Raw genomic sequence first — 18,101 nt, forward strand, 5'->3', positions numbered from 1 at the left:
ATTATCTACTCACAGCAATCCATGAATAGCTGCTCTCGACTTATTTCATGGGAACTAACGTCATGTGGGCAGAAAACCCTGTTAAATGCATGCATGGCCAGTGCAGGTCGCAGTGTGAGCGCGGGGATTTCACATGCGCTCTCTGGTCACATGCTCAAATTCCCCTGCCTGTCAACGCAACAGGTTGCATTTTCAAATATGAACACTGAAAAGAAGTAAATAACAAATACATATATGGCATTTGCTGCTTGGAAACACGGACACACACTTTTTTGTGTACGTTTATTAATTTATCTTTTATGGCCAATAGTTTTCTTTTACTGTCTTTAAAGTAGAATTAAACATAACAATAAAGAAAATGCCAACTACACTTTATACACACACACACACACACACACACACACACACGCGCACACACACACACACACACACACACACACACACACACACACACACACATATATATATATATATATATATATATATATATATATATATATATATATATATATATATATATATATATATATTCCTTTATTATGATTCTTAGTAACCTAAGGAATGACTCAAATCACTTTTACGCACTTGAGTATAGGCTACGTAAATGTTCATTGTATCTATTACATTGTATCGATATTAAGTGTTCATTGGTCTGCATATCTTTATTCACAACTATTTATATAGCCTAGTTATTTGTAGGTTAGACTATTGCTTATTTAACTGTTTGTAGTAGCTACTAAAACAGACAATATGGGCTATTAAATAGATATGTTAATCAAGTTAAAGATGTTTATACCATTTGGAACATTTTGTGTCTTTTCCTTGTTTTTTTTATCGAATTGTATTAATTTGAATAAACATTTAAAAGTCTACAATAGTATTATATGTCTACAAGTGCAATTTATAATTGCTGGTTCGCTTCAAAGATCAAATTGCCACAAGATTGAAAGCAAATCCTTCACATGTAAATCTTTCTAAAGAGGCATGAATGTTTTGTGGTAGAAGATGCGCGTCCCCCGGATAAACCTGTTCTGGAGGGAGTGACTTGATTCAAGCGCCGTCCAATTATCTGATAGCAGCATTTATCCGCCGCTACAGCCCCGTCTAGTCATCCGCAAACAGGCGTGAACCGATGTGGAAGGAATGTTCGTCTGAACATTTTATCTAAGGCAAATAATAATAACAACAACTATAATAACACCTTGAAAAATATTGCTCAACGGCTGAATTGAGCCGCTCCATTCACGCGACCCTATTTTTAGGGCACCCGCGCCGCGTCTACTATCAGCAATTGCAAAATAGTGACTGCGCTCGCGTGAGAGACCGCTTTCAAATCTGCAGAGAAAAAAGGGACGGGAGAGCTCCAGACAAACGGAAACTGTGGCCAGACTCCAAAGGAAGTCAATTGATTTCGCCCTTCTTGATGAGATAGATTTACAAGCTTTGCCCAGCGTGTCTGTCAGACCGTCTGTCAAGGCAATCAACAGTTGGTGCGAGCGCGCGATTAAAGGGACTTTGCATGCACGAGACGCTTCAGCGATGGGTGTGTGATTTCAGCACCTCAGCCCTATGGACACCCGCTTGCGTGTGACTGAATTGTTCAGTAATATGGAAGACAGACTGTTGCACATCGTGATGCATTGGATGCTTTTGCGTGTTTAGTACATTACAGCCGACAAGAGACACAAGAATGAGCAGTCTATTCACGGCTCCCGGTGCGTTTGCTTTTACTCATTTGGTGTAAAAAGACTACAGACTGAGAGATCACACACAGTCTATCATCAGTGGATTTAAGGGCGCATTGTTGTTGTTTCCCCCCCCCCCCCTTGACCTTGCCTTTTGACGCGCAAAAGCAGCATGTTAATGATGGAGAGCAGCGGGATAGACGCGCATCAGGTTGAACTGGACGCCGACTATGAGCCGCACTGCCGACCGAGGTCGTGCACCTGGCCGCTGCCGTGTCCGGAGGAGGAGAGCCGTGCGCTGACTGTGAAAGTGGAGCCGCGCAATGTGCCGGCGTGCCGGAGCGGTGGGGCGCCGACGGAGTTCAAGCATCCAGCCGGCGCCCCTGCCCCTATCGCGGCCGCCCCAGCATGCATGTCCGGCGCCGCGCTGGATGTGGCCGGCCAGCTGCGCAAATCCAAGTCGTCGAGACGGAACGCGTGGGGCAACCAGTCCTACGCGGATCTGATCACGCGTGCCATTGAGAGCACTCCAGAGAAAAGGCTCACCCTATCGCAAATCTATGACTGGATGGTGCGATTTGTGCCCTATTTCAAGGATAAAGGAGACAGCAATAGCTCAGCCGGCTGGAAGGTACAGTTGCCACCTGATTATATGTGCATGTTCTGTGCTTGTCTCGCATCGTACAAAAGGCTGCCAGATACATATTAGTGTTTGACACGTTGTGCTGAAGGGGAAACCTCGTGCGTTGGAAACGTTTTCAGAGCGTCGAATAACTATAGTACAGGGAGGTGAACAGACGCGCTCGGGTTCAATGAGTTCATTGCTCTTGTAATATTTTAAACATGTAATATTGGCGTCTATACAGTTGCGTTTATGACGCATTGAGCTTGAATGTGACGCCGTCAATGAGATGAGCCGGAGCGCGCGGGCCGTGCTCGTAAGGCGCAGGTCACCTGGGGGACACGCATGGGTCCGGTCAGCTTCCCCGCGCGTCGGCCACGCACGCACGCACGCACGCACGCACGCGCGCCTGTCTGTCTGTTCCGTTCCGAGATCTCCAGCACGCACCCTCCTCCTTCTCCTCCTCCTCCTAACTCCCTTCCTCCGTCCGTCCCTCCCTCCCTCGCTCTGCTGTCTCCTCTTCAGACCTGACATCCATCCAAAAGACTAAGGGAAATAAAATAGGCGGTGTAAAATTGTAATTAAAACATTACATAATCGAAAAGGGTTATTTAGTGAAGCAAATGCGACCGCATAATTGCACCACGTTGGTTGGCAAACGAATAAACCACGCTGGATGTTTCAGCTGTTCATTTTTGTGTCATATGGTTCAAAGGTTTTAATTAGATCAGATTTGATATTCTGAACTGTATGCACATGCTCTCACTACACATGCTTCATGCAGAACCCAAGGGACCTCAGTCTGTCTGTCTCTCTCGCTCTCTTCCCCTCAGCTCCAACATCTAAGTTAGAAAATGATAGTCAGACACAGCTGAATTTCAATTCTATTTCTCTCTGTGGTTTGTGGCTTTCTGTCAAGCATTTTGGATCACCGAGATCACATCACAAAACATCCAGGCAGTCAATTATGAAGTTTTGCCTTTCAACCAATATCTTGCATATTTATTGTACATTTGTATTTATTTATTTGAGTAAGGCGTTTCGTAGATATAAGAAAAAAACAGAACTGAAAAGCAACGAATGTTTGTATTAGGGAACAGATTTCCCATTCTACAGTTAATACAAATAATAAAGGTTTATTTCCTTTATACATCAATATTAAATTTAAAATAGTGTACAGAAAAAAAAAAAAAAACATATTTCTCTATTTACTCATATTCATTCTCGCATGTTTTTAAGAGGATTCCATCCTCTGGTATTCCAGTATGTTTTTGTTTTTCAGTGTGTGCAATAGTTGATACACACAGGCCTTTTATTACATCATCAAAACAACAAGAGTTTTAATATTTCTAAATGGGATATTTACCTCACGCTAGATCCTTGTTTTTCTCATTGGATACAGAGGACAAAGAGATGAGCTAAACTAATCTTAAGCCTACAGTTTTAGACAGAAATTAAATCTGGTTTATTCCTTATAGGACTTGTTTGTGCCGCCCAGGGATGCGCAGCTGTATGTCGCTCGTATGTTCCCATAAGGCGAGAGATTTGATTGGCTGGCAGGGTGAAAAAAACAACTTGATTCAATCAAAATAAGGTTGTGGAAAACAGACCATGCTCACACATGTTGGCCCCGTAACAGTTGGCATCAGATTTTAATACGCATTTAATTCCAACACATGAGGGCCATGCGCTCACACAAACAATGTAAATAAGTAAAAGAAAAAAAAAAACACTCACACAAACATATATGACCCAGGGCCACAAAACCAGTTTTCTGTTTTCTTTTATGCCAAAAATTAGATTAATTAGATTATTAAATAAAAATCATGTTTCATGAATATTATTTATTAACTTTCTACTGTAAATACATCAGAATTATATTTTTGTTAAGTAATGTTCATTGCTAAGCACTTCATTTAAACAATTTTAAAGACAATCTTCTCAGTATTTTTCTGGAACCTTCAGATTCCAGATCTCAGCCAACTATTGTCGTAGAGTATACATAAATATAAAGCTTAATTATTCAGTTATCATTTGGTATAAATGTAAACATATTTGAGATTTAAACCAAGAACTGGTCCAGGGTCACATTTTTACTTCCACATGTATGAAACCAACAGACAGACAGACTGACAGACAGACTGACAGATAGATAGATAGATAGATAGATAGATAGATAGATAGATAGATAGATAGATAGATAGATAGATAGATAGATAGATAGATAGATAGATAGATAGATAGATAGATAGATACAATGATGGATGGATGGATGGACAGATGGATGGATGGATAGATAGATAGATAGATAGATAGATAGATAGATAGATAGATAGATAGATAGATAGATAGATAGATAGACGAATGGATGGATAGACGGATGGATGGATGGACGGACGGACGGACGGATGGATGGACGGATGGATGGATGGATGGATGGATAGATAGATCTGGATCAGGCAGAGATCATATACCATCAGTGCCAGCTAAAGTACTTTCTGATAACTTCCAAACCAACAGACAGACCGATGGATGAATGGATGAATGGATGGACAGATAGATGATGGATAGATAGATGGACGGACTGATAGACAGACAGACAGACAGACAGATAGATAGATAGATAGATAGATAGATAGATAGATAGATAGATAGATAGATAGATAGATCTGGATCAGGCAGAGATCATATACTGTCAGTGCCAGCGAAAGTACTTTCTGATAGCTGTTGTGTAATCCTGTCTGAGAGCTGCTTGTCGAAACTGTGGCAGCCAGTTTCATGTCTCTCGGCTGGCCTGGCTCGGACATTGAGCCTAGTCGTCTTTGGCATCAATTAGCTGCTATTAATAGTTCAGAGTTTTCTGTGACGGGTTGGATTATGGCTGTTGTACGGTGGGCAGGAGGGCAGAGGTAAACACACATGGTTCATTCCGATGACCAGCGCTTGTGGTTCATGGAAGGATGCCGTGGTAAAGTGTTTTGCTTTTATGTTCTCATTCTTTAAAGCATGTCTATGTATCTGTGGTATAACATGAGGTTTTTAGATGAGCCCAGTGATGCAAAGCATCTCGTATAATAGTACAACAAGACTGTGTCACATCCTGTTACTGACTGTTGAGATGTATGGAACTAATCACATTTTCTCACCCTTTCCAGTGCGTATTGCATTTATCTGGGATTTAAAAATCAGTAATGTGATGGGGCTCACCATTAATGCTTTTGTGTCTACATTATAGGTTCTTGTGAACACAGAAATAACATTTTGGATATGTTGTCTATACAGTGCGTTCATCTATATTGAAATTTATAGCTCAGAGGTTGATTTTTCAAACCTCGAGAGACTTCATGGTGATTTCAGTCATGTTTCATTTAGTTATCACTTTGTCTTGCCTGTATTTTTTTTTTTCGCTAAAATCTTTAAAGGAACTAAGAATAAGAAATAGTACAATCATTCACAAACAGTTTACAGCTACAAAATGAATTTGAAATGTAGTGTAGATCACTCAGTATGTGAAGATATTGATGATAGTTTTGATAGTCTGAGGCATGGAGAGAGTTGTTTTGTTCAATAATACAACAAAAATCTGACCATTAGGAGACTTTAGCTGAAGTCTAAATGTTACTACTATAATATGTCTGAGAAACAGATGAAAAAAGCCATTTGTGGTCATTACAATCTATTTGTACACCGTTAGAACATAAAGCTATGGTCAGAACTCAAATCGTTCAGCACTGAAACATAGAGATGCTGAATATTATGAGTTGCTGTAATATTTTCAGTATCATCTGTGAAGAAAGAAGCTTTAGAAGAATTTTTATTTTTTTTATCTAAACTCTTTCTTCAGATCGAAATGACTGAACTGTTGTGAACTCGGTAGATCTGGAAGGGATAGAATGAAGGGGATGGAAGTTAAATCTAAAAGTTAAAAATAATAATAAAAAAAAAACTTTAGCTTTATTGTTGAAACTTTATCTTTTCTTGAGCCTTAAAATGAGAGATAAAGCCACAGAAAGTGCAGAAAAGATTACGAGCACATGCAGTAAAGAAAGACTTTTAGAGAATTAGGCAGAGATTCATGACTAACAGTGACAGTAATTTTGTAATAGTTGACTGGGCTCTTCATCCACCCCAGCTGTGGTATCTCTGGCCAGCCTGGCATTGATGCAGGGCAGAACTCAGTGCCAGGCTATTTGGCCAGAGCCGTGACTCAGTTGGAAGCCCTCAGCTCTAGAGAAACACAGTCACTGTTACTTTCACAAAGAGTGTGTAGAAGAAGTGACAGCAACAGTTGACAGAGTGAAAACCAAGGTGTGGAAGCTGGATTTCTTTAGAAACACATATGTATGAATAAATAAAACACTCTGTGTAGTGGATATGCAGAAATACATTATAATGGAGGAAATTACTAGAGATTAGATCAGTGCTTAAGATATAGTATGGAGACAATGGCTCATCTAATCCTCAGAATGCATATCCGTGAACACTTTGAGGCATATCGTACTGCTAAATCCTTTTCTGATTGGAGTGATTGGACGTTGTTGTATTGACTGTAATTCTGATATATGTATAAACTCCAAATAAATAATACCAAAAAATATTTGTAATGAAAGTGTGATAAGCCATCTAGTAGCGATTACTTGTTGACACTCTAACATAGAAGGCGCCATTATTGCACCGTGCCGAGGGGGACACACAAAACTCCCCAAAACAAGACACAATGTGTAGATACTACTGTCAGTTTTGTCCAAATATATGAACATTGAAATCTAGAAAAAGACAGATCTGAACACTTAAACAGTTCCACATCCAAGGAAGTGCCAATCAACAAATTAATTTTCCCCCTTTACATTAATGGTGTAACCCCAAGACTGATACACCATTATTTAAACAGACTGACACTTGGCTATGTATCACTGTGGTAGCAAAAATTCAATAGAATCTATGCACTTTTGCATGTCACAGCTACAACTGTTGTTTTTTTACATTATGTCAGTCAGGTGGTTTTGTTGGTGGGCTGGCCATAGCCACAGTAAGTTAAGTCATCTTTATTTCTATAGCACCTTTACACCGTGTGTCAAATCAGCTTTACATAGCTGAAGAATGAATCAGAAGAAGTTTTTTATAAATTGTGGAGTATTTAGCATGTCAGAAAGGAGGCAGAGTGGTGGTAGAATGCTGGTGTAGTTAAATTCAAGTTAAACTGAATCAGATTTAGTTCAGTTTAATTCAAATGTCTCTGTCTTCTTTAATAAGCTTGGAGAAGATCTGACTTTACCCCAAGTCAAAACAATCAAAGATAATTTACTCATTAAAGAGATCCTGTTATCTGAAAAAAGGATTTGACTGCAACTTGAAAACCTGATGTGTTGACACATGAGTTGTGGTGGAAAAGCTATGAGAAGTGATTAAGGATGTTCTAACAGGCATTGGTTGAAAGAGCCAGGAAAATGCCAAATGTTGGTTGCTCTGTTGGTTTGATTAAGAATAATTTCTTAATATACTTATACACTCACCGGCCACTTTATTAGGTACACCTGTACGTCAATCACATGGCAGCAACTTAATGCATTTAGGCATGCAGACATGGTCAAGACGATCTGTTGCAGTTCAAACCAAGCATCAGAATGGGGAGGAAAGGGGATTTAAGTGACTTTTAATGTGGCATGGTTGTCAGTACCAGACGGGCTGGTCTGAGTATTTCAGAAACTGCTGATGTACTGGGATTTTCTCGCACAACCATCTCTAGCGTTTACAGAGAATGGTCCAAAGAATGGAAAATATCTAGTGAGTGGCAGGGGGTGCAAATGCCTTGTTGATGCCAGAGGTCAGAGGAGAATGGCCAGACTGGTTCGAGCTGAGGTATGCTGAAGAGCATCTCTGAACGCACAACATGTCAAACCTTGAGGTTGATGGGTTACAGCAGCAGAAGACCACACCGAGTGCCACTCCTGTCAGTGTAGAACAGGAAACTGAGGCTTACCAAAACTGGAGAATAGAAGATTGGAAAAGAGTTGCCTTGTCTGATGATTCTCAATTTCTGCTGCGACATTCGGATGGTTGGGTCAGAATTTGGCATCAACAACAAGAAAGCATGGATCCATCCCGCCTTGTATCAACGATTCAGAATGCTGGTGGTGGTGTCAATGCCACAGTCTACCTGAGTATTGTTGCTGACCATGTCCATCCCTTTATGACCACAGTGTACCCATCTTCTGATGGCTACTTCCAGCAGGATAACACACCATGTCATAAACATGAAGGTTTCTTGAACATGACAATGAGTTCACTGTACTCAAATGGCCTCCACAGTCACCAGAGCTCAATCCAATAGAGCACCTTTGAGATGTGGTGGAATGGAAAATTCACATCAAAGATGTGCAGGCAACAAATCTGCAGCAACTGCGTGATGCTATCATGTCAAAATGGACCAAAATCTCTGAGGAATATTTCTGGTACCTTGTTGAATCTATATGACAAAGGATTGAGGCAGTTCTGAAGGCAAAAGGGGGTCCAACATGGTACTAGTAAGGTGCACCTAATAAAGTTGCTGGTGAGGGTAAAATGGCTATTCAAAGTTAATTAGAAAGTCATTTTTAACAGGACAAACATATTTAATATCAATCTTATCTATCCATAAAAATTAACCAAACATCAACAAACACTGTCGTTTTTCTGTGAAACTTCTCAAAAACACAAAGAAAAATTGTGTCATTTAAGCATGCTCTTGGTAGGGTTCCTGCAACTTAAATGTCCCGATACACTTCAAACAAAGTTTTTGTTCTTCTTTGAGGGCAAAAAATAAAAATGAATACTGAAAAAGCCTGAGTGACAACATACTGTTTTCAAACATTTCAACACCCCATATGATGCAGTAGGCAAAGTTGTTAAAGTGTCACAATAGTGTACACCCTAAATACAACAACAAAGGCAGCTCTACCAGCTCTGCGACTCAACCCTCAACCCAAGTGTATTCATGTTGCCAACCTGGTGTCAGTTTTATTGGGAGTTGTTCTTCTGTCTGATCTCCGTGGAATGATAAACAAAGTGAAGTTTATTTATAAACTAATTTCAAGAGGATCACGTGCTTATGATTGATCACAGCTGGTCCTTTATTAGCTAATGCATGATTCATCAATCGGATGATTCCTACTCATTATAAATAACCAGAGTCCCTTACCTTAGTCATCTTCGGCTTGAAGAATCCCCCCTTCCACCCCACTCCTCCTTTCTGTTCTTTGATAGGGCGGCACGGCGGACCAGTGGTTCACACTGTTGCCTCACATCAAGAACATCACTGGTCCAAAACTCTAACAGGCCAGTTGATGTTTCTGTGCAGAGTTTACACATTCTCCCTATGCTCATGTGGGCTTCCCCTGGAAAGTCCAAAAACTTGCGACATAGTGAATTGACCAAACCAAAGTAGCACCATAGACAAGATTTCAATCTGCAGTATACCTCTCCGTAGCATCCCTAATTTGGCATTAGCCACAAATAAAAGGGGAGTTCTCTAGATCTACTTGAGCTCAAACTCCACTCTTGCCCTGCAAGCAGGAGGGAGCCCTGGTCTCGAGGATCTTATGAGCTCAGGGCTCAGTCAGATTGCATAATCACCATGGACCAATAGTAGCTCAAAGGTGTTTAGGAGCCCAAATAAACTCCAAATAATCCCATATAAACTTTGGAATTGCCGACAGAAACTTAAGATGAATGATGTTTCAGTCAGATTTTGTCAGAAATGACATCATTTTAGTTCGTTCTTCAATCTTGTTTGAAGAATATCAAGTATTAATGTTGATATTTTGCCAAAAAACACAGAATGAATTGATGCAAATTTGTCACCAGTAATCAAGACCTAGTTAAAACAGTAATATTATTACTTCTGTCATAATTATAAGAGAAGTTAGAACGTTAACTCTGTTGCTCCATAAAATTGATAAATGTGATGTCTTGTACTACACCGCAACACTTTTAAGACTGGATACTATTTGTGCGTTATTATATGCATGTTCTGGAATTGTTTGTTTGCGTGTGTGAGAGACAGTCTGACGGGATTTCACGTCCAGGGGGGTGCAGCTCTCGTTAATAATTCAGATGAGGCTCGTTATCACGGCAGCACAGATCCTGCTCTGATTCCACCTTAATTAAAGCCATGAAGCTCTGCTCACACACTCTCTAACACACATACACATTTCCAGCCTAACACGCGCACACACACACACACCCTCAAGTGTCACACGGCCGTTTGCGCCTTTTTTCATTGTAGTCTCTGCACTTTCAGGAAAAAAATGCTACTGTGGACTATGATTTATATTCGGATTCTCTGGTGAGTATTTTTTCACCTGGTGTTGCCGCCCACAGCGGTTCAGCACGGGAATCAAGTAAGTTTGATTTAACAACAGACGCCTTTGTGACCTCTGACCTTCAGTACAGTCTCTTAGATACTTCCTAAAGCCTGTACGCATTAAAGACAATTGACTCTGAAGCCTGGCATGTGCTGCTATTATCAGGTGCTTACATATTTAATCAGATCTTCATAAGATTCCCCCCCACCGGAGCACTGGGCAAACTGAGATTGATGAGCTGTAATGGGCGAGAGGAGAGCAGCCATGATTAATGCATGCGCCGAGGAAAACCTGCCAGTGCATATCACCGGTGCATTCGAGCTCCAGTCGGGCACCTTCGTGTGTATGACTGACCCAAAGTGTAGTCCACTTTGAAGCTTGTTCAGACCAGAAATACTTACGACAAGTAAGAGTGCAACTAATGCTTAAATTGACACTAGTTGTCTTTAAGTGTCATTTAGGGATGCATTGGGATGGATTTTTCTTTAATAATGATGTTATATTTCATAGCATGTAATTTAAGCGATATGGTATCTGCAGTCAGTTAGAGAATTTGCTGACAAATACAACGTGACAATTTAGTATACATTTGTACAATGTAAATTCTATGAACACATATATTGTTCCGGCGCAGCCTTCACGCTGTTGCGTGGCTGATGCTAACACGCACCTCTCAAAAAATTTAAATACACGTCTGAACAAAAATTAAGAACTGCAAATAAATATCAAGCAGTGCAATATATATATATATATATATATATATATATATATATATATATATATATATATATATATATATATATATATATATATATATATATATATATATATATATATATATATAAGTTTGCTAAACATTTTTTATAGCATTGCCTTTACAAAACCTGTCCAGTCACTTGCATTTTGATTTGCTTTTCAGTCAACCGTGAGTTTGTGATACTGTTTTCACTTTGGACTTCACATTTCTGCGGATTTTACTTTGTGGCCCTGATTTGACAATGGGATGGAGTCAAAGGAACTTAAACATAAAATCTAGGAACATAACAACTTACTGCCAGCTAGCGTTTCGGGAGTGTTAAACACAACACAAACAGCGCGCAGAAGTATAAATGCACAACTATGTGCAAATCAGGCGCCGTGGGTAACGAATTAGGGTTCACCCCTAAAAATAACAGCTCAGGCTCATTGGAAATATGTGCCTTAACCTAATTTAGTTTTCTAAATTTTAAATTTTCAGACTCCCACAGTGACATTGCTGTGTGAATAAATGGCCAAAACACACACAATTTTTGTTTTGTTCAGTTTTTAGTTGAAAATCTTATTTTTTTCACTGTAATCTTATACCAGTTTTTTGATAAGATTATAGAGACTATAGAGATTTAAAAAAAAATGTTTTTTTTAATATTACATTGTTTCTAAAAACATTGCTTGAAAACATGTCAATATTTTTTTTTATTCTCCAAGTAGAAATGTAAAGTTATATGTGGCTTTTCTGTAAACACCACCTGGTGTCAGAGAGTGGATATGCGCATTTCTTTCGTCTGTTCAATCATTCCTCCAAGCGGCCAAATTGCATGTAAAAACTTTTAGTTGAATTTTTGATCTATTTTTGTTCTTAACTTTTTTAGACCAGGCTTTACTATGGAATTTGATCTGTGTTATTGTTCACCATATGAAATTCCTAAGCCTAAAATGTTGAGCTAAATGATATACAATGTCTGTAATGCAAACAACGTGAGAAAAGTTATGCTAACACTAATGCGTAAGGTTTGGGGGTTGATAAATTAAAATACCAAGCAATAGTTTGTTTTGTCAAACGCAAAATCCTGCCAAACACTCCAAAAAGTTGATCCAGTTTTCAGTGACCAGATGTTAAAATATAGAAAAGCAAAAATCAGGAGACAGTTTACAGAAAAAATGATCAGAGTACAGTTATATTTTGATTGTCTTTCTTAATGCTCCGTCAGACTACCTAATTTCTATGCTCTCATTCAGAACTGTAAAATTAGTTTGAAATCAAGGTCTCCTTTTTTTTCCTTAAAGGTATTTCTAATTGCGCAAAAAGAAAATGCAAACCATTTCTCTCTTCACCTCTGTCTTTTTCCGAAATGTTTGAATAATCACTTGGCTTGTATCTACTATTTGCATAGCTAAATGGTAGATAAGCATGCGTGTGTCTGTATATGGTGGTGTGTCTGTGTGTGGTGGAATATTTTGTTCATGAAGCAGACAGTGTGTGGATTTTGTTTGTCAGTTTGATGAAAATGGGTCAGGATGCGGGCCCAAGCGTTTAATATGCTGCCCATGTCACTGCTAACTCTCAGACACGACACATAGCCTGGAATGAACCCTTGTAGCACGTCTCTCTGTGTCTCGCTCTCCGCTCGCCAGTCTCATTCTCTCTCAGTGTCTCTCTGGATTTTATGGCCTCTCTCTTTCACATTTCTTTTGGAAACTCTTATTATTATTTGGAAACTGTCTGAAACTATTCTAATGGGATCAAAAGGAGAACACTATAAGATTAGAATAAAATACATTGAGAAATACAGTTCTTTTCTGTCTTTAGAATGTCTGCTTAGCCACACCGGGTAATAACTGGCTTAATATTGATGTCAAATTTCTGTATACATGCAATACCCAGATAATCTTAAAAAAATAAATAAATACAAAAAAAATAAAAATAAATTATATATATATATATATATATATATATATATATATATATATATATATATATATATATATATATATATATATATATATGAGCAATATGCCCCTCACCAGTGTTGATATACAGCCATATCGCACTGCTACGAGAATGAAATTGCATCTATAGAACAATTCGAATTTATTTGATCTTTTTACATAGTTTTTAAAACATAGCAGATAACATTGTATTAAATACTATATCCTATGATTAATTGTACTATAACAAACCAACTATTTTTGCTATTATAACAGGTAATATGTGATCTTTGACTACAAAACCTTATTCAAGTATACATTTTTAAAAATCACCTTTTAATTCAAATTAAGTTCTTAGCAATGCATATTATTAATAAAAAAAATAGGTTTTTATATATTTACCGAAGGAAATTTACAAAATTCCTTCACTGAAATAATTTTTTACGTCTTTTACATGATTTTGGGCTTAAGATAAAAATGGATAATTTTGACGCATACAATGTTCCATGTACTATTTCCAAAAATTCAACCCAAGACAACAAGGTTTTGTGGTCCAGGGTAACCTCTACAGAATAAAACTCTAAAAATCAATAATGATAAATCAAGATTTACTAAAAATTGCAGTGTTTCATCAGAAATTTCTTAGAAATATGTTCAATTGTGACAAGTCTTTTGTAAATTATACAGTGGCACATTTTCCTTTAATTTACCTAGGTCTCATTGGGGTTCATGCCATTCTGACAAGCAACATTTATGTGTCATAAAGAAAAAATCTAAATAAAATAAAAACTGCACAGTGTAGAGGTTTTAGAATTCCACCTTAACTGAAGTATATTTTAGAGAATGCAATAAAAATGTTGAACTTATTTCATAAAAGAGTAGTAAAAACCCGAAAATAAAGATTGCGTGTTTACTTGCTCATCTTCATGCCTTTCAAAACTTGAAGGACTTCCTTTCTTCCGTGGAACACAAATTAAGATAATTAGAAAAATAGAACCATTTTGGTGACCTTAGATGGACATAGAACTGAGGCATTTATTTTTCTCCTTTAATGTTTTAGTCATACAGATATGGAAGGACAATAAATGATGAGTGAATTAAAATTTTGGGGTAAACTATTGTCTTTATGAATTTTTAAACCTAGAGGCAGTCATTTTTCTCATTTGTTTTATATGATAGGTCTGAATGAAATCTTTCTTAATCTCTTTCTACTTCCAGCACTTTAACATAGAGATTCACTCACTTTTTTTTTTCTTTTAGTCGGTTGAGTTATCGTCCCTATTGATTTATAGCTTCACCCCAAATTTTGACTACATCAAATCCTGGATTCCATTAGGCATCTTTATTGTCTTTGATGGCTTGCCATCGGACTCCATCAGTGTGTTAATAGTAACATTAATCTGCGTATTAACTAGTGCCAAGGAAAGAAGGATGGAAAAGAAAACCATAAGGGAATTAAAAAGAGGAAAAAGACTGTTGGAAGAGGGGTGGTAGAATTAAAATGAGACAGACATGTTCTTGAAACAGGCCTTTTTACTGTTTGAAATGATTTAGATCGATGTCAAAACCAGACAGATTTAGGAGCCTCATTTCTTAAGTGACGCCATTTTAACTGTACAAACCGCACTATTTAATTTGATAACTTCACAGTATGACTTTTTTCACAAGAAAAGAAAGTAGATTTTTTAAATATTACCATAAAAAATAATTAACAGCTGCTTTTTGCTGTAGCTTGTTACATTGCACATTATACTATTTTATTTAACTGATAAACCAAAATATCTAAATATACCAAATTTAACTGAAAAACCAAATATCCACACCAAACATACAGCTGTTGTTCTAATGCAATTCCCCCCAAAAAACAGTTTGTACCACACTGTTGTCATATAATCTCATTATGTTGAATGTGAGTTGTGTTATTTTGCAAATGTGTATAAAAAATCTTAATAGAAGGCAGTCTAATCAAACGAAAGGTGTTAAAATCACGCAACTTCATCAGTTTTTTTTTTTTTTCAAGCACATTGCATTGAGGGATATGGAATCCCACCTAGTGAGTTCTATTCACTGTGTTTTAGATTGGTTAAAAGCATTAAACGTCTTTGAAAGCATCTTATCCTCACTAAAGCTGTCATTTGATTAAAAAAAAATTACAATAAAAAAATTGCGATATGAGTCTCAAAAACCCTTTTGCATGAGGATCTACTTTCTTCCTCTTCTCATTTACTGCAGCTGACCGACAGAACAGCAAAAACCATTGCCAGTTCCCAAACCTCACTTTAGAGCTAGTATTTAAATGATTCTGTAGCATAATGACTAAAGTGATGACAAAGCAGGTACTTTTTGCTCATGTTTTAAGATTATTAGGCTAAACAGCATGTAATGCTACCAATCTACAGAGATTTCCCAGTATTTCTGTACAATCAACCCCGAAAAAGCCAAAGCAAAGCAAACACTACCAGTTTCTGTGGTATATAAATACAGCTCTACAAAATACAAAAGAGAGAGGTTGACTTAGAATGTCACCTACCTGATTTATAATGATTTGTTCAGCTGTAGTTTGAAACATGCTGAGAAAAAAATTTATTTCGCTCCTAAGGACTTATTATGCGGTCTCTGTCGCCATCTTGTGGTGGAACATCACTTTCATTGGTCCACTCAGGATGATGGCGGCCGATGCACTGAATCCGATGCTCCGAAATTATAAATATTTTTAAAAAGGCACTGTCCTTAAAAAATAAACTGCGTAGTTGCAATCTAAACAACTACATTCTTAACTAAAAAGCCTCAAAAGTACATTATGTTGTCCAACAGCAGCAATATTTGTCAAACTGTAGCGTGTCCTCAGCCTATTGCTGTATGTGGGGGCGGAGTAATACGCAAAAGTGAAGGGTTAATTGACTATACAGTGCTGTTATTTGCTGAATATTGCAGCTTTCAGCCAATCATATTCAAGAACCAGACAGAACTGTTGTGTATATATAAATAAATGTTTATATATATATATAATATTTAAATATATTTTAAAATGTAATCTATTTCTGTGATGGCAAAGCAAATTATGAGCAGCATTTACATTGTTTTGACTGTTACATCATACTTATAAAATTGTTCTAATATCATGACTTTAATATTATAGGTGGAATGTTTAAAGAACAGCATTTTGTAAGTATATAGTTGTATATATATATAGCATTACATTGTTATAATAAGACATTATTAAGTAAATGTTTAGATAGTAGGACTACTACTACTACTAATAAAAAAATACTAATACTAATAATAATAATAAAACCTCCAAACCTTAAAACAGAATTGTGCACTTTACATTGTGTCACATGTAGTGGCATCAGACTATTAAGATAAACTGAAACATATATTACAAAAACAGTGAAAACAATATGATGATATCCTAGAAAAATGCTGGGTTTAGTAACATTGAGATAAAAAGTATGATCTAAATGTAATTGAAAAAATTAACCCAATGCTGGTTTTGTTTATTTTTGACCCAACATTGGGTTCTGTCAGTGAGAGTTATACTGAGGGAAAGACTCAACGAGAGATGGGAGAAACATTAAACCCTTAAAAACTGTGATTGGGAGACACTCAAAGACATAAATTGAAACGAGTTTGAGAATTGGACGGAGATGTGGAGAGACGGCTGTGTGTTTGTGGCTGTAATTGCGTGACTGCGAACAGTGAGTTGGCCGCCCTGCGCTCTTCTCCTCAAGACAGATAATGAGAAGCCCAAAGCCAGAATGACATACTACTACTACTATTTCAGTATTATATATATAAGCACAGTATGCTAAAGTATGTACGCGTAGAACCCCCGAATGACCCATTTCATTTGCCAAAATGTGCAGTATGTAAATAAGCAGTACTATGCAGGGAATATCATTTCCCACAATGCTCAATGTGTTCCAGTGAACCAGAAGTAACACAACAGCTGCTTAACAAAACTGACGTATTTTGTGATTATATTGTAAAGGTTTTTTTTCCCCAAGAAAGCTAATTCAAGGTATTTGAAATGATTTATTGCTACATAGCATGTTGCTGTATATTACAACATTTAAAAATAGTACGCAGGATGCTAGTATTCCATTCTGTGCAATCTCTCTCTCTCCCATCTCTGTTAATGATCTGCACGGCCTGCCGAGCTGAATCTGAGCGATGCCCACCGACAGCGGCACTCAGGCGGAAAGACACACACGCTCACTCACAGACATATAGAAGAGACCAACATCACAGTCTAACATTTATCTGGAATATATGAATAAACCCATAGTGACACATAATCTCTTCATCACATGTGCATGAGCATGAGCGCATGTAGAGTTCGGCTCTCTCAATAACAACATGCAAACTCACTCACGTAATCGTGTCAGAAAACACACACCAAAAGCCACAAATAGTGTGCAGAAAACAGCAGGATGGCATAGAGTAGACTCTTGCATAGTTTTGTACGCGGAACAGGTCAAAAATCAGGTCAGATTTTGTCAACTTGATGCATAATAGCACAGTATCTCAAGACTTTACTGCTCATGGAAGGAGAATTGATCTCATGTGGTATATGAGATATGAATATTAGCAGTTTGTTAAAAAGAATAGTTTACAGAAAAACTGAATATAACTCCATTTATTCAGTGTATATTAATTTTTTTTTTCAGACAAACACTGTCGGAGTAGGATTACATTTTCATTCATCTGTATAATGGTGTTAGATTGAGGATTTTATTTTGAAGCTTCCAAAATCACATAAATCCA

General features: G+C 37.6%; 1 protein-coding gene across 2 annotated transcripts in view; it reads left to right on the forward strand.

Moving 5' to 3' along the window:
• The first annotated feature begins 1,101 nt into the window (after positions 1 to 1,101).
• The window catches only part of foxo6b (forkhead box O6 b), a 45,703-nt gene continuing 28,703 nt past the window's right edge, over positions 1,102 to 18,101 (forward strand). The window contains exon 1 of one of the 2 annotated variants that reach the window (XM_056479655.1): positions 1,102 to 2,316. In XM_056479655.1, the coding sequence (XP_056335630.1) occupies positions 1,858 to 2,316 (459 nt within the window). In that variant the 5' untranslated portion in view covers positions 1,102 to 1,857. Of the gene's footprint in view, positions 2,317 to 5,202; positions 5,276 to 18,101 lie in introns of those variants that run through there. The other variant, XM_056479656.1, reaches the window with a different exon arrangement.

This window comes from Danio aesculapii, chromosome 19 (assembly GCF_903798145.1).
Source record: "Danio aesculapii chromosome 19, fDanAes4.1, whole genome shotgun sequence".
Classification (NCBI taxonomy): domain Eukaryota; kingdom Metazoa; phylum Chordata; class Actinopteri; order Cypriniformes; family Danionidae; genus Danio; species Danio aesculapii.